Below are 17929 nucleotides of genomic sequence, written 5' to 3' on the forward strand. Positions count from 1 at the left end.
CTACGGAGTCGTGCCGGCGCAGGGATCTGAAAGAGACACGTTAGTGATAGATTCCTTACCTTAGAATATCCCCAGGCGTCAGACTGGATCCGGAAATTTTTGCATAGCAATACGCCTGCGCGTCGGTAGGCGTAGTCTGCGTCTCCGCGTCTGTCGTCGTCAGAGTACTTGGACGCCGCCCATGCGCGCTGACGTCAATTCTTCTTTTTTCCGCGCCAGCTAGCGCAGATCCGGAGAAGCTCTACCCCTAGTCATTTTTTGACTAAACTTTTGATCTTTTTGCTCATTCTTTTTCTTCGAGTCTTCGACTCTATTTGTGCCGGTAGGGATGCCCGGGTTCAAACTCTGCTCGAAGTGCGACCAACTGATGTCAGTTACGGACCCCCCATCGCCGGTGCCTGAAGTGCTTAGGCCTCTATCACAACGACCGCACCTGCTCTGACTGCCTGGCCCTGACGTCGAAGGTTAGGCGGGAGCGGTCCCGCAAGCGGCTCGAGCTCCGGCAGTCGGCCGCGCCGCTCCAGGTGCCGGTCCCACGGGAGGTCGAGGGACAGGTCGCGGGGTCGAAGTCATTGCAGCTCTGGGAGTGGACACCGGTCGTCAGGCTCCAAGTCCTCAGGTAAGAGGCATGAGCGGTCGGAGAGACGTCATCGTACCTCCGACCCAACCCGACGCTCGCACGATGCGGCCTGGGGCTCGGGCGACACCGCCCACGCGGCTCCGCGGGAGTCACAAGCGTTGCCGCCTGCCCCACACCTCCAGGTCCCTGGGCACGGCGCGACCCCGTAGGAGATCGAGTGGTCCCTCCCTCCTCAGTCTGGTTCCGTGGTGCCTCCGGGCCCAACGGTCCCAACTGGAGGCCCTAGCGGGTCGGGTGCTTCGGCCCCGATGCCGTCGGGTGCTTTGGCCCCGACGCCGCCGGCGACTTCGGTCTCGGCGCCGCAGGACCTCACCGGATCCGCTTCCGGATCCGGGTCGTCGCCGGTCGACCTCACCGGCGCCGGCCCCACGGGTGTCGCCCCCGGCGCCCACTGTGGACGCCATCCCCAATGTTTCCTACGGTCCGACTCTGGCGCCGGAACGGCGCCAATGGGCGCCGATTCAGTCGGCCTTTGGAGATTATTATCTCCAGGAGGAGGACCTGTCTACTAATCCTGTTTTACAGGACACGGGTGACGAGGGAGATTGGGAGGGGTCTGAGGACCCTCTGGCACTGGAGTGCCAGTCTCAACAGGACTGGACATATGAGCTTGGGGAGGCCAGTGGTATTCAAACTTCGCCAGACACTGGATTTGTCTCCCCTCCGACCGTGGCTTCGGAGGAGGGGTCTACATATAGTGTAGTGTTGACGAAGGCGGCCAAGGCCTTAAACCTTGAGCTCCCCGTCGCGGCCGTGAGGACTAACCTCCTCACTGAGGTCCTCAAACCGCAGTCAAGCTCCAGCGAGCCTCTGCTGCCCTTCAATAAGGCCTTGTGTGACGTTCCTGTGGGCACTTGGTCCAAGCCCTCCACGGGTTCGCCTGTGGATAGGAACGTGGCCAGACGCTACCGCCCGGCCCCGGGCGACCCTTGCTTTTTGTCCTTTTGTCCACCCATCCCACTCCCGAGAGCCTGGTCATCCAGGCCTCCAATTCCCAGACCGCGTTCCCGTCGGCCCCGCCTGTGAGAAGTTGGCCTGATATAGGATGCTCACTAGTTCTAGTGATCCCCTTGTATCAGTCCAAACAACCCTTATGGTGATTGGTTGTAAGTCAACCTTATACACAAGCTATCCTAATGGTAGCATGGACAAAGCAGTCTTATGCTAAACTCTTTTGGCATGTGAAGCCAGCTGTTTTACCACATATAACCCCTTGAATACCAAATGAAAGGACACCACACAGGTAGTTATGAAAATAAACAACATATTTATTATCTAACAACCACCTCTGAACTCTTTATGAGATCAGAGGGCTAAGCACATGACGAGACTCTTAAGAAAAATACGTTTAAGTTGCACAATTACAATGTTGCCCAAGGGCACAACAAACCATATACTAAGTAAGTGGAATGTGAAAGTCGATAGAAGGAATGGAGCTGTCCAGAGGCTGTAGGATCGCTGGGACTACACTACCCTAACCTTAGGTAAGTAATAGGAGGCCCACGGAGCGTGTGTGCAGAGTGTGAACTCACAAGCCAGATGCGTAACAACGTCTATGGACAGTACAGTTCAAGTAAAAGGTGAGTACGGAAAATCCTGACTAGTTAGGACTCAGCATGTCAGTCGATCCCCCGATTCGTCTGCCTCTTCAGGAGGACCTTCTGTCGCATCAGCAGGGGACGGTCCTTCACCCGAACCTGTCCAGTCTCCACCTCCATGCTTGGAGATTGAGCGGCGACAGTCGAGGCCATTTGACTTGCCTCCTGAAGTTTGGACTGTGATTCTGGCAGCCAGGCGTCCCTCCACGAAGTCGGTATACGCCTGCAGGTGGAACAGATTTGTGGCATGTTGCACAGCAAAGGCTGTGGATCCACACTCTGCCCCCCTTTCTGAGGTTCTCCTCTTCCTTCTTTCTCTTGCCCAGCAGGGCTCTGTGCTGGGCACTGTCAAGGGCTATCTTTCTGCCCTTTCCGCCTTCTTGAGGCTACCTGATCAGCCTTCTTTATTCAAGTCCCCGATTGTTAACAGATTCTTGAATGGCATCACTCATATGTTTCCCCCTGTTGCCTTCGTGATGCCCCAGTGGGACTTGAACCTTGTACTCACTTATCTAACGTGTGCTCCCTTTGAGCCGCTTCATAACTGTCCTCTTCGCCTTCTTACTCTGAAGACTGCTTTCCTGGTTGCCATCACCTCTGCCAGGAGAGTGAGCTCCAGGCTCTTTCTTCCAAGCCTCCTTTCCTTTCTATCCATCTGGACAAGGTTGTGTTGCGGGCAAGACACTCTTTCCTGCCCATGGTAGTCACCACCTTCCACATCGGGCAGTCCATCACCTTGCCCACCTTCTTTCCGCATCGCTCTAAAGAGGAAGAGCGGCTCCACCGTCTGTACCCAAAACGTGCGCGCTCATACTATTTGGATCGCGCACGCCAGTTCTGGGTGGATGACCAAACTCTTTGTTGGTTACGTGGGCGCGAAGAAGGGACGGGCGGTGCACAAACGGACCATCTCTCGGTGGGTCGTGTTGTGTATCAAGGTATGCTACTCTTTGTCAAAAAGGAGCCTCCTGTTGGGCTGAGGGCCCATTCCACTCGGGCCACGGCGGCTACTACTGCCCGGGCCGGGGAGTCCCCTTGCAGGACATCTGTCAGGCAGCTACGCGGGCCTCGCTGCACACGTTCGCAAGACACTACTGCCTGGACAGCCAAGTCCGAAGGGATTGCTTCTTTGTCTGTTTTGTCCTCCAGGACTTTCTGGTGTGATCATTGGTTAGCAGACCCACCACTGGGATTGGTATTGCTGGGATATCTATTCTAAGGTAAGGAATCTAATACTAACCTGTTTCTTTCAGATGCACAAGTTACTCGCCTTCGGTAACAATGTATCTGTAAGAAACAGTAGTTAGTATTAGATTCCTTACCACCCCACCCATCCTCCCCGTTCTGCGAACTGATATCTAGGGTTAAGGTCATCCCCTTTCAGGGCCCTAGTTTCATGGCACCAGTGTTGGTTTTTATCATGGCTCTGCGTTTCTGGCGCGGAAAATCTGTGTATAAGAACTGACATCAGCGCGCGGAGGCGGCGTCTAAGTACTCCGATGATGTCATCACGACGCAGAAGACGGATGCGGAGCCGCGGACGACGCCTACTGACGCGCATGGGTACTGCTACGCAAAAAATTCCGGATCCAGTCTGACTCCTGGGGATATTCTAAGGTAAGGAATCTAATATTAACACTGACTGACCGTGTTCACACATATTTAAGTCTTACAGATATGCGCCACCCCTACGTTTCCAGAGGAACCCCCCACATTGATACCAATACACCAACTCATACGGGGAGGGGCTGCACATGCCATGTCCCTCATATACAAAACTTCCATTGGGGCAGGTACACACAATACCATGAAAGCTGAACAAGGATGGGAGACAGAACTGGACCATCCTATCACGGACGAGGCCTGGGCTTACAGTTGCCATCAAACCAAGCGCATCACTGCTAACAGTAGATTTAGAATTAGAAATTTTAAATTTCTCCACCAAATATATTATACCCCCGCATGGTTACATAAACTCCTGTTACGGGACAGTGACTTATGTGACCGCTGTGTACGGTAAGGCGCAGGCTTTCTACACTTAGCGTGGGAATGCAAAAATATAGAGAATTACTGGGCAGAGATGGACAATGCATTGGGCAACATGTTGGAGGTACACTTGGATTTGACGCCTGACATGTGTCGCCTAGGATACCTTCCAGGTCACAAAGGCCAGGCTAAAAGATTCCTTGTGATAGGCTTACTCATTGCTAAACGCCAAGTAGGTTGTAGGTGGGGACGGGGCTGAGCATCCAAGTTTTAAGGAATGGCTGACAGACATTACATATTGCCAGGAGCAAAAAAACATTTACGCAGAACTACTACCCACTCATTCAAGACCACGTGACATCTGTGTGCTGCTCACTCGATATATGCTCAAAATGGCTGCCACAGACGAGGGTACTCCACTGCAGATCGATACATCCATTGAGGCTCAGGGGACGCATAGGCCTGAGACAGGTACCTGAGGGACTCTGTGTAATATGACAGCTGACATATCTGATTCTGCAAACAACTGAGCGATGCATTTGAGGGACGTAAGCTGCAGCAGCACCTCAGAGGGTTGCTTGTACACTAGGCAGCGCTGAAGTACATCCCACGGGGGGGAATGAAGGGTGATCGAATCACACCTAATGAGACACCACTACCAATAGATAGGCCCATACTGTAAACACTGGAACATCTCCCCTATCTCTTACACCGCTGATGATTATTAAGCCCCGACCATTAGCCGATTTGTTGCGTACAAGAACTGCCAATGTAATAGAACCAACACCCCCCCCCCCCCGTAACTATCAGGAAATTGCTGTACTGAAAAATCTGAAAGAAATACGTTAGTGTTAGATTCCTTACCTTAGAATATCCCCAGGCGTCAGTCTGGATCCGGAAACTTTTGCGTAGCAGTACCCCTGCGCGTCGGTAGGCGTCGTCTGCAGGCGTCCCCTGCGGCTCCGCGTCCGTCGTTGGCGTCGTGCGCCGTGATGACGTCGCTGGAGTATATAGACGCCGCCTCCGCGCGCTGACGTCAGTTCTTCTTTTTTCCGCGCCAGTGGACGCAGATCTGAAGAGCAGTACTCCGGTCTTTGACCAAGTTTTTTCGAGTTGTTATCACTTTGTGCCTATTAGGATGCCTGGGTTCAAGCACTGTGATGACTGTGAGCGCACGATGTCGGTCACAGACCATCACCGCCTCTGTCTCCGGTGTCTGGGCCCCGACCACGACGTGGACTCCTGCGTCGACTGCCGGGCCCTCACCAGCAAAGCTAGACGGGAGCGGTCCCGCAAGCTACTGGAGCTCCGGGTGTCGGCCCCACGTCGGGACCGGGAGCGGTCCCGGTCCGGCCGGAGGTCGAGAGAGCGTTCGAGGGAGCGGTCGCGGGGCCGCGCCGAGCGTTCCGGAAGTCGACACCACTCGTCATCCTCGTCAGGTAAGAAACACAAGAAGTCGGGGCGTCGTCATCGTACCCCCGACTCCCCCCGACGCTCGCGCGATGCGGCCGGGGGTTCGGGTGACCCCAACCCCGCGGCACCGCGAGAGTCGCCGGCGCGGCCTGCCCCATACCCTCAGGTCCCTGGGCACGGTGCGACGCCTGAGGAGATAGAGGCGTTCCTCATGGCCATGAGGGCCCTGTCTCCTCCGGCGGGTTCCACGGCGCCTACGGGCCCAGTGAACCCGTCCGGGGGCCCTAGCGGTTCTGCTGACCCTACCTCGACGCCGTCGGATGCTCCGATTCCGGCGGCGCCGATCCCGGCGCCGCTAGGGCCTTCGGGGTCGACGCCGGATGGACTCCCATCGAACCCGGCGCCGATTCCATCGGGGTTGCCTGCGGCTCCGCCTCCGCGCGACGCCCGACGCCGGTTCCTCGGTGCCGGCTTCGGGCGGCACTGGGGCTCCGGCGCCGGCTCCGGGCGGCGCCGTCCCCTTACCTTCACCGACGCCGGACGCGGGGCCGGACGGGCGTCGCTCGACGCCGGTCCCGGCGCCGATGGGGCCCATGAACCCCGAGGAGCCGGTCTACATCGTTGACTCCGAATACGGAGAAGATGGAGAGTTCGGTGAAGGTTGGGAGGGGTCCGAGGACCCTCTGTCACGCGAGTGCCAGTATGACCCGGACTGGACAGGTGACTTGGGGGATGCCAGTGGTCTGGACGACTCTCCTAACCCTGGTTTGATCTCTCCTCCTTCCGTGGCATCGGTGGAGGGAGCTGCATATTCTGTGGTGCTGATGAGGGCTGCCAAGGCCTTACACCTTGAGCTCCCCGTCGCGGCCGTGAGGCCTAACATCCTCACTGAGGTCTTCAAACCGCAGTCATGCCCACAGGAGCCACTGCTGCCGTTTAATGAAGCCTTGTCGGACGTTCTGTTGGGCACGTGGTCCAGGCCCGCTTCAGGTGCGCCTGTCGATCGGAACGTGGCCAGGCGCCACCGTCCTTGTCCGGACGACCCCAAGTTCCTGTCTACCCACCCCACTCCTGAGAGTCTGGTGATCCAGGCCTCGACCTCCCAGTCCGCATTCCCGTCTGCCCCACCCGACCGGGAATCCAAGAGGTATGACCAATTTGGCAAGAAGGTCTTCTCGTCCATTAGTTTGGGCCTGCGGTCTTGCAACACCGCCTGCCTCTTGGGCCGCTACACCCACTCTGTGTGGGATACGGTCGCGGAACTGCTGCCAGAATGCCCCATGGAGGTGCGGGCAAAACTCGGTCAGGCTGTGGCTGAGGGCCGAGATGCAGCGAAATATTCAATACGGTGTGGTCTTGATACGACCGACTCGCTAGGCAGAGCTATGTCAACGACGGTGGCGATTCGTCGCCACGCCTGGCTGAGATCCGCCAATTTTTCGGCAGATGTCCAGAGTACATTGATGGACATGCCGTTTGATGGCTGTCACCTGTTCGGTGACAAGGCGGACCACGCGCTGGAACGCTTCAAGGAGTCCAGGGTCACGGCCAAGTCCTTGGGTCTCTCGACCCAGCGTCAGCAACCGGGTTCGTTTCGCCCCTTTCGTGGCCAAGGAAGGGGCGCCCCCACACGTGCTGCCAGCCACGCGCCGCAACAATCCTTTCAACGCGGTGGCGGCCGTGGAAACCGCCGTGGTGGCGGTCGGGGACAACGGCGGGGTCAGACCACACCCTCCCCCGCAGCATCTACCCCAAAATCCTCCTAGTCCGTGCTTTCGGCCCCATGTGACGCCAGTGGGTGGCAGGGTTCGCCATCACCACGCTCACTGGCGCACGATCACTTCGGACAGGTGGGTGCTGCAAATTGTCCGAAGGGGCTACTCCCTCCCCTTCGAGACCTCTCCTCCAGCCATGCCACCGCAGAACCACCGTGTGTCGGGGGACCACTTGACACTTCTGCAGGAGGAAGTTACGGCCCTCTTGGCCAAGGGGGCCATCGAGCGCGTTCCTGGGCCACAAGTAGGGCGTGGTTGTTATTCCCACTACTTTCTGGTGCCCAAGAAGGACAAGGGGGGCCTACGTCCTATCTTGGATCTAAGGAACGTCAACGGCTTCCTCCGGAAGGAGAAGTTCAAGATGTTGACGTTTGCTCAGGTCTTGGCTGCTCTAGACCCGCAAGACTGGATGGTAGCGTTGGACTTGCAGGACGCCTATTTTCACATCCCCGTCCTGCCGGCCCACCGGCGTTACCTGCGGTTCACGGTAGGCCTGGAGCACTTTCAGTTTATCGTGCTCCCCTTCGGCCTTACCAGCGCCCCACGGGTGTTCACAAAGGTGATGGCGGTGGTCGCAGCCCATCTGCGCAGGTTAGGGGTTTCAGTCTTTCCCCTACCTAGACGACTAGTTGTTGAAGGCGGGCTCGCCCCAGACAGTCGTCCACCACCTTCAGATGACGGCAGACCTCTTGCACGACCTGGGGTTCTCCATCAATGTGCCGAAATCACACCTGTGTCCCTCTCAAAAGCTCCTTTTCATCGGAGCGGTTCTGGACTCGGCGCAGTTTCGGGTTTATCCTCCGGAACGGCGGGTTCAGGATATTCAGGCTTTGATTCCCATCTTTCAGCCGCTATCCCGAGTTTCGGTCAGGTTGACGCTGCGGCTGCTGGGACTGATGGCTTCCTGCATCCTTCTGGTGCATCACGCCCGGTGGCGGATGCGGGCTCTGCAGTGGGACCTGAAGTTTCAGTGGGCCCAGCATCAGGGCAACTTGTCCGACCACGTCTTGATCTCGGAGGGCACTGCGAGACAACTGCAGTGGTGGCTTACGGACCGCGACTGGGTCAGGGGCAAGTCCCTCTCCCTTCCCCAACCGGAGCACGTTGTCGTGACGGACGCGTCCCTCCAGGGCTGGGGTGGCCACTTGGGAGAGGCAGAGATCAGAGGCATCTGGTCTCCGGCGGAGTCCCGGCTCCATATCAACCTGTTGGAGCTGCGGGCGATTCGTCTGGCACTGAAGGCATTCCTCCCCTTTGTCAACGGGAGTGTAGTGCAGGTGTTCACCGACAACACCACCGCCATGTGGTACTGCAACAAACAGGGCGGAGTGGGGTCGTGGACCCTTTGCCAGGAGGCTCTGCGCCTCTGGCAATGGCTGGAACGTCAGGGCGTGACTCTGACGGTTCAACACCTGGCAGGTTCTCTGAACGCCAGGGCGGACGAACTCAGCCGTCGGTGCTCGATGGATCACGAATGGCGTCTGAACTCGGACGTGGCGCAAGGCATCTTTCTGCAATGGGGAGAGCCTTGGTTAGATCTATTCGCCACAGAAGAGAACGCGCAATGTCATCAGTTCTGCGCGTTGGAGTTTCCAAGACGGCACTCGCACGGCGACGCCTTTCGGCGCGAGTGGAGTTGCGGTCTGTTATACGCCTTTCCGCCTATACCACTTCTGCCCAGAGTGCTGAAGAAGATCAGGCGCGACCGGGCCCAAGTTATCCTTGTGGCTCCGGACTGGGCTCGAAGATACTGGTATCCCGAGCTACTCAGCATGTCAGTCGGTCCCCCGATCCGCCTGCCCCTTCAGGAGGACCTTCTGTCGCAGCAGCAGGGGATGGTCCTCCACCCGAACCTGTCCAGTCTCCACCTCCATGCTTGGAGATTGAGCGGCGGCAGTTGAGGCCATTTGACTTGCCTCCTGAAGTCTGTGATGTTATTCTGGCAGCCAGGCGTCCCTCCACTAAGTCGGTATACGCCTGTCGGTGGAACAGATTTGTGGCATGGTGCACAGCAAAGGCTGTCGATCCTCTCTCTGCCCCTCTTTCGGAGGTTCTTCTGTTTCTTCTTTCTCTTGCCCAGCAGGGCTCTGCTCTGGGCACTATCAAGGGCTACCTTTCTGCCCTTTCAGCCTTTTTGAGGCTTCCTGATCAGCCTTCTTTGTTCAAATCCCCGATTGTAACTCGGTTCTTAAAAGGCATCACTCACATGTTTCCACCTGTTCCGTTTGTGATGCCTCAGTGGGATTTGAACCTGGTTCTGACCTTCCTGATGTGTGCTCCCTTTGAGCCCCTTCATTCTTGTCCTCTCCGTCTCCTGACTTTGAAGACGGCTTTCCTGGTTGCCATCACCTCTGCCAGGAGAGTGAGTGAGCTCCAGGCTCTTTCTGTCCAACCTCCTTTCCTGTCCATTCATCCTGATAAGGTGGTTCTGAGGACTAGACCTTCTTTCCTGCCCAAGGTTGTTTCGGCCTTTCACATCGGGCAGTCCATCACCCTCCCTTCCTTCTTCCCGCCTCCGCATCCTTCAAAGGATGAAGAGCGGCTCCACCGTCTGGACCCAAAACGTGCGCTTTCATTCTACATGGATCGCACACGCCAGTTCCGGGTGGATGACCAACTGTTTGTTGGCTACGTGGGTGCGAAGAAGGGACGGGCGGTTTGTAAACGAACCATCTCTCGATGGGTCGTCCTCTGCATCAAAGCGTGCTACTCTTTGGCTCGGAAGGAGCCTCCTGTTGGGCTGAGGGCCCATTCCACTCGGGCCACGGCGGCTACTACTGCCCTGGGCCGGGGAGTCCCCTTGCAGGACATTTGCCAAGCGGCTACGTGGGCCTCGCTGCACACATTTGCGAGGCACTACTGCCTGGACAGTCAAGTCCGGAGGGATGGCTTCTTTGGCCGTTCTGTCCTCCAGGACTTTCTGGTGTAGTATTGTATTGGTTCGCAGACCCACCACCGGGGTTGGTATTGCTGGGGTATGTATTCTAAGGTAAGGAATCTAACACTAACGTGTTTCTTTCAGATGAACAAGTTACTTACCTTCGGTAACGATATATCTGTAAGAAACATTAGTTAGTGTTAGATTCCTTACCGAACCCACCCATCCTCCCCGTTCTGCGAACTGATACCTAGGGTTAAGGTCATCCCCTTCAGGGCCCTAGTTTTACATGGCACCAGTGTTGGTTCTCTCATGGCTCTGCGTCTCCTGGCGCGGAAATGCTGTGTGCAAAGAACTGACGTCAGCGCGCGAAGGCGGCGTCTATATACTCCAGCGACGTCATCACGGCGCACGACGCCAACGACGGACGCGGAGCCGCAGGGGACGCCTGCAGACGACGCCTACCGACGCGCAGGGGTACTGCTACGCAAAAGTTTCCGGATCCAGACTGACGCCTGGGGATATTCTAAGGTAAGGAATCTAACACTAACTAATGTTTCTTACAGATATATCGTTACCGAAGGTAAGTAACTTGTTCTTATCGACTTGTATGGGAAAGTGACCACCCAACTAGACGCCTGTTGTGATACACATTTTGCTAGTCATGCTACTGATGATTGTAATGCACCAAGCCTGTTGTATTTTTTTTCTTTCTTTAACAGCAGATGTGCGCTGAAATATTATTTTCATCGAAGAATAATGTAGTCTACCACACTCTGGAATTGCTGTATTGTTATACCGACAAAATACCAATAAACAAAGTTTAAAAAAATAACTTCTTCATTAAGTATGGCTTTTTATTATTTAATCTTGCCTGTTTTCTCTTGCCAGTTGGCATGCCACCATATTACTGTTCTTTCTTTTTTTTCTCAAAACAGCAATTTTGTATTTGGTTGGATAGTAGTTCACCAGAACAAACCGTTCCATATATCTGGACTGAAGAAAAACCTGCAAGTAAGTGCATTTCAAGTATTGTAGCATGGTAAGCTACAATAATAATGCTTTAATAATTTAAACTGTTCGGTTAAAATAAAATGGCCAACCTTGACACTTTCTATAATCTTAACATTTAACATGTAATAAGTTGTTTTTGATGTTGGATCTTTCTAAGATTCATTTGTTTTTGAATGACCGCTTTTAACCGCTAAACAGACAAGTCTTTTCAGGCTTTTGATATCTTAGCATTGGTATTCTTGCCATTTCAGATTTGTGACCTTTAAGGGTGCAGGGTTGAAATTAATTCTAAATTCACATCCTCATCATAATTCTGCCATATGTTATGTTATGTTATGTTATAGATTATTTGTATAGCGCCTATCACCGCCGGTCTCTAAGCACTTAACAGACGAACATAGCATAACTGTTACCCCGAGCCCTCAGCTGTCCCCCAATTAAGCCGGAGTCATTGCTTTTCTGAATAGGTTAGTTTTCAGTTTATTCCTGAAGGGTAGTAGCTGTGATTCTTCCTTCAGAGTGGCCGGAAGCTCATTCCACAGTTGCGGGAGAATCACAGACAGGGCCCTGCCCCCTCTGGTTTTTAGTTTAAATCTGGGCTGGATCAGATTGGAAGTTTTACCTGAGCGCAGGGATCTACCAGGATCATATCTCTTCAGACGTTGCATAATGTACTCTGGGGCTTTCCCAAAGAGTGCTTTATGGGCCACTCAGAGAGACTTAAACTGAACTCTGAATTTCACAGCTAGCCAGTGCAGCTTCTGGAGCAGAAGGGTTGCGTGGGAATTTCTGGGCACGGAGTAGATCAGCCTTGCTGCGTCGTTCTGTGCCACCTGCAGCTTCCTCAACAGCTTCTGTTGTTGGGTCTGGATTGCAAAACCTCTACTTTTAGTTGCCGTCTGTAGGCAGAACCTGAATGACATTTGCCATAAGTCCACAATGCCCCCCTGTCAGAATTTGGTTTATTAGTTGCAAAGGAAGTGAATCCTTCAAGTGATGTTTGCAAGTTTCTCTTTACAGTGAACCAAGTACCCCATTGTAGCACTTGTCCCTTTCAGGGAAGCGAAGCAGAGTAGACATTGCCTGCTCATGGGAGGTGGTGGGGGCGGCTAATAATCCAAACACTCAAGACATTATTGCTCTGTCAGTGTATTTTCTTTTGCAAAGGAAAATTACTTTTATTACACACAGCCACTACTAAATACTACACAAAAATTAGAAATATATAGTCAAATGGAAATAATTTTGGTGACACCCTCATATTAAGGTGGGCCCTGAACCCTAAAACAGTACCCTCACCTCTACTAGACACAAACACATTACACCTCATAATAAGGATGTGTCATCAATAAGGTAGGCCTACTAGCTTTGTCAAAGTGTCACATCAACAGTAAAATCAGCCATATGTTATAATTCACCATTGTAACGTCATTGGGGACAGAAGCAATATGCTTTTCATTGTATGACCTACCATTGAAGTCAATGAGGGGTAGTTCCAACAGTCAATTGCTTTGATTACACTATAAAACTTTGTCGACTATCAGCATAGTCAGCGAAGTATTGGATTGGGGAAAAAAAGTTACCTGGAGTCCTTCCTTGACTCTCAATAAGCTGCCACAGCATCTTCAAGATTTACCAATAGAGTATGCTTGTGGCCCTATGCACGCCTCCTCTCCATTGATATTACCACAGACAGGTGGGTGAGACATCTTATTCAGCATCTGTCCCTGGACCTCAGTGGCTATTTTCTGGAATTCGTGGCAATTACAATATCATTTGTTCTAACCAGGGCACCAAGATTTAAATGTTTATTTATGACTCTCTGGGTCCATCTTGATGAATTTCGGCTCTTTTGCTCCTGGCAGTGAGTTAGATTCCAAGCACGAATAACTAGATTCTCTGCTTGTATTATCCCCTACAGAACAATGGGAGTGTGTTACGTAGGGTTACCGTCCGGTAGGAACAACTGGTTCCTAGGGGTACCGTATCCTGGTATCAAGGGCGGAAAACACTATTTGGGTGAGAAAGGTCCTGTAGAATGCCAGTGTGACTCAACACTGCGGGCACCACGAACCTGGTAGAAACATGACGATTCGGCAGTACGGAGGGGTGTAGGAATTCTTTATTCTTTCCTGTCACCACCATCCTTAACATATTTTGCTCTGGCTGGAGGGTCCAGGATTAAATCTTTGAGCAGTGACACCTCCCAGCTAGTTTTAACCTTCACAGCACTTTTCTTTCAGTGATCCCAGTATATTTTGGCAAGAAATATTTGTATATCTTACATGTTTGTATTGTCTTCCCCTCCCTTTTGCTCCACCCCAGGCGGTCTGCCTGGGGGAGTACTGCAGCAAGCCCAATGATGAAGCATGTCACAACCTTGTGAGTGAGGGCAGTATTTTCACACATAGCACGTTCCACCGCCTAGATCATTACTCTCTACTCATCTGTATATATCAGTCTGTGGATAGGGGGGCCAGAGTAGAGTAGTCCACCTCTCTCCCCTTCTGTATGTGTGCCATGCCTACAACCCACTGCCCTGGCATAGGTCAGCCACCCCTCTAGCTGGGTGCACTATACCAGTGGTGAGGATACCCTTACAGTGTCTAAGCCAATTCTTAAACACTAAGTGCAGTAATGCCATTAAGAGTGTATGGTGCAGGGAGTTTGTCATTACGAACTTTAAAGCACCATAATGGCTTTACTGAAAATGGGGACGTTTGCTATCAAACTTCTCAGCACAATAAACCCACACTGATGCCAGTGTGGCATTTAATGAAAAATGCATACAGAGGCGAACTTAGAGATGCCCCCTAAAAAAACGACCTAACACTAGTGTCCAGGCTGAGTAGCTGCTCACCAGCTGCCACCACCAGACATAATTCTGGACCCGTGGGTCGAGATTCTGCTTCACTTGGGGGTCTGTAACAATGCACATCCTGGGATGAGGTGCCAAGCCTCCTCCTACCCAAGAATGGGCAGGGTCCACGAAGTGGAAGCTTCAAAGGCTTGTTGCCATTGTGCGGTCCCCCAGGCCCTTTGCTACTTCCAGCAACTGGCCCCCACCGGTTCTGACCCCCAGTTTGGGTGGGAGAATCGTCGGGAAAGCAAGTGAGGAAGGGAGGTGTGCCCACCTTTCCAAACCCCACCCCTCAGGTGGGGGAGGCGAGGTGAAGCACAACTCTCAGTCCCCGCCATCTTGCAGATGGAGTGACCCAGCCAACCAGAATGAGGCATATGCCCCCCCCCCTCCCACTGGAGGGTGGCATAATAGGAAGTGAACCCACCCCAAGGAAGGGACCCATTGGTACCAACCTTAACCTATATTTAACAAAGAAGGGAGGTAGAGTACAACGTAGGATTCCTACTCCACGGGCACTGATAAATAAACAAGAAGAATCCTACTACCAGTGTGTAGAAAGGGAAAAAGGGGGGAACACTCAGTGTTGTGTAAAATACCCCTCACACACCAACAGGCCCCTTGGTGTCATGCTTCATCATCGGGGTCTTCTCACCCCGCTAAAGGGATGCGGCACGCTGCGACCTGCGACTACGCGGGAGCGTTGACAAGTTAGACTATGTGTGGTGTGTGTTGAGTGTACACTGGTAGTAGGATTCTTCTTGTTTATTTACCAACCTTAACCTACCTGTAACACCCCTAACTATAGCATGTATGGGCACCCCTGAACCTTCCCTCCTCAAACAAGAACCGACTAAGAAGAAAAGGACAGAAGAAGCCGTCCTAAAACTAAGAAGAGGAGGACGCCCACTGACTTGGCCGCAGCCCTACCGGCCTCTCCCTACCTCAAACCTGCAGAAGCAAAATCCCTGTGTGTTCTGCAGCTCAAGTACCCGAAGGACCTGCACTTCCACCCCAAAGACTTACTCTCCCGTGAACTCTGGATTTGGTTACCCACAGACTCTGGCTCCAGCCAAATCTGCGAGTCTGCACCCAACGCCCTCGGACCGAGATTGAGTTGCTCAACACCACAAGGAGGACCCCCTGACCGTGACCTGAGCTGGTAAGAAAACTCGACGCCTAAAGACACCCCTGCACCCGAAGCCCCACGGCCTAGGGTGGCCCAACCAATAGTGTCCCAGCATCCAGAGGACCCTGTAAAGCATTTGTTGTACACACTCAGTCAGCAAAAGGTTTCACACACTCAAGAACTGAACTCCAGGCCAATTGTTTTTATATCAAAAGATAGTTTTATTTTTAGAACCAACAGGTATAAAAATATACTTTTCTCAATATGAGTGACTTCAGGTAGTTACTTTGCAGAAAGGCAATAAACTTTGTAAGCACAATAATTACAGTGGTTGCAAATAGGCAACACAATTCTAAACACAATTTAACATTGAGCTCAATGGGTTTTTCTACATAAATGCAGTGGATTACTTTTCTAACCACAGGACTGGATCCTTGATTCAGTCCGGGGACCTAAGCTGTAAACAGTTAAGTAAAAGCGTTTTGGTTACAGTTGTGATTTTTAAAGAATATAAATGTATTTTCAAAGTTGACACTTAGAAACTTTTCAGTGAAAAACTAGCAATGTTATCCTATGGAAGGAAATTAAAGTCACAGGTAAAGTAGGTTCTCGTTACTTTTGTAATCCAGTACTGGACTCCTAGGTTCAACACTGGGGTCTCTACTTAAGACAGATAAGTAATTACGTTTTAGTAGTTTGTACGTTTTTTAAGGAATATTTGTAGTTTGCAAAAATAAACAGAAAAAGTGTCACTGAAAAACAGTCAATAGTTTCCTATGGAAGAAAAATCAGGTTACTGGTAAGTACAGTTGTAATTACTTTTGCGGTTCAGTACTGGGCTAAAAGGTACAGTACTGGCTTCTCTCCTGATCACAGGTGAGTAATTCAGAATTTGTTATTCGGCTGATTTTAGATAAATATTTTAAAGTTTCAAAACTTCACACTTTAAAGATTTTTCGAGTCAAACCAGTCAATGTTATCCTATGGAAGGAAAGTGAGTTATCGGTTTTCAGGTGAGTACTCGTCTGGTGAAGTTAAGGTTCTGGGCATAGACTCAGGGGTCCCCCAGGGTCAGGTAGCTACAGTTGGTACACCCTCAGGGGCAGCAGGGTGCAGAGGTAGTTAGGCCCAATGTTATCCAATGAGAGGCAGGGGGCCTTCGGTTGGTGGCTACTGGCTAGCAGGCCATGTGGCTGTTGGTGCTGGGCTCCTGGTCACTTGCTCTGGGCAAATGGGGAAGTAGTATAGACCAAAGGTTGCACCTGCCAGAGGCACTCCGGCGGCTGGGTGCAGGGTGCTTTTGAGCCATCGGGCGCTCATTGTTATTCAATGGAGATCTTGGAAAGGGAACAAAGGCTGCAGGCTCAGGGACGGAAGATCCTCTAGAGCGACCAACACTTCGAGGGTTAAGTTGGGATCTTGGAGGATAGGTAGGCACCCAGGAGTTGGACACAGGGGGCCGTGGGGCGCAGGGTGCAGGGGTGTCTTTTGAGGTCGGGAAATCTTACCCCCTCCTGGTCGCGGTCAGAGGAGGTCCTTTGTCCTGAGGCTGCAGTCGGGGTCCTCGAGGAGGGTCCTTGGACACTGGATTCCAGGTCAGAATCACCAGGAGGACGTCCTCAGGGTCTTGATTCACTCCAGCACAGCCCAGGCTTGACGGGTGCAGGGTTTGCGGTTCCGGGCTGATGCCAGGGCTTGTTACTTGCTTTGAGCAGTACCACTGCTCGTGGGAGACCCAGGTAGTCAGAATCACAAGGCAGTCCGGTCCTCTGGGGTTTTTTAGGTTACTGACCAATGGAGACACTGGGTTTAGCAGGAGTAGGTTCGAGGGTAGACAGGCCGGTAGGGCTGGGGTTAAATCAGTTGGTGTCTTCCTCTTTTTAGCAGCTGCACAGCAGGTCTTCTTGTTCCTTGTTCTTCTTTCTTGTTTCGGAATCTGGATCTGAGGAAGGAAGGTTCAGGGTGCCCCTAAATACAAAATGTAGGGGTGTTACAGGCATGGCAAGGGCAGGGACCAATAGCCTGCCCCCCTCCTGTGGGAGAGGGGCAGGAGCCTAGCTGTGATTGGGCAGGGCTCCCCATCTTCAAGATGGCCGGAGCCCGGGGTCGTGCTTCACCTCGCTTCTCCCATCTGAGGGGTGGAGTTGGCACAGGCTGGCACACCCCCCCTTCCTGACATAGGGTTTTCTGCCAGTCTTCCCGCCAGAGTGGGGATCAGAACTAGTGGGGGCCAGTTGCGGAGTACAGCAAGTTGTCTGGAGAAGCTCACGAAGGCGGAATGCCTTTGAAGCTTCCCCTGCCCATCCTGGGGGAGGAGGCGGCTTGGCACCTCGTCCCAGGATATGCATTGTTGCAGGCCCAGGAAAGCGGGGGCTCTCCACCCAGGGGTCCAGCAAAAGGTCTGCTGTGTGGCAGCCTCTCAGACAAGACGTTCATTGTAGGTTAGGTGTCAGAGGGCATCTCTAAGAGGCCCTCTAGTGCATTTTAAATTAAATCCCACACTGGCATCAGTGTGGGTTTAATGTGCTGAGAAGTTTGATATCAAACTTGTCAGTCTTCAGTGTAGCCATTATGGTGCTGTGGAGTTTGTAATGACAACCTCCTAGCACCATATACTCTTAATGGCATCACTGCAC

The 17929-nt window shown here is 52.8% G+C and overlaps 1 protein-coding gene across 1 annotated transcript in view; it reads left to right on the forward strand.

Annotated features, from left to right (window-relative positions):
• DYNC1H1 (dynein cytoplasmic 1 heavy chain 1) overlaps positions 1–17929 on the forward strand; it is a 1654074-nt gene that overhangs the window by 1179740 nt on the left and 456405 nt on the right. The window contains exon 64 of the mRNA XM_086937823.1: positions 11229–11304. Coding sequence (XP_086793949.1) covers positions 11229–11304 — 76 coding nt within the window. The remainder of the gene's footprint in view (positions 1–11228; positions 11305–17929) is intronic.

Source organism: Lissotriton vulgaris, chromosome 9, assembly GCF_964263255.1.
Source record: "Lissotriton vulgaris chromosome 9, aLisVul1.2, whole genome shotgun sequence".
Lineage (NCBI taxonomy): Eukaryota > Metazoa > Chordata > Amphibia > Caudata > Salamandridae > Lissotriton > Lissotriton vulgaris.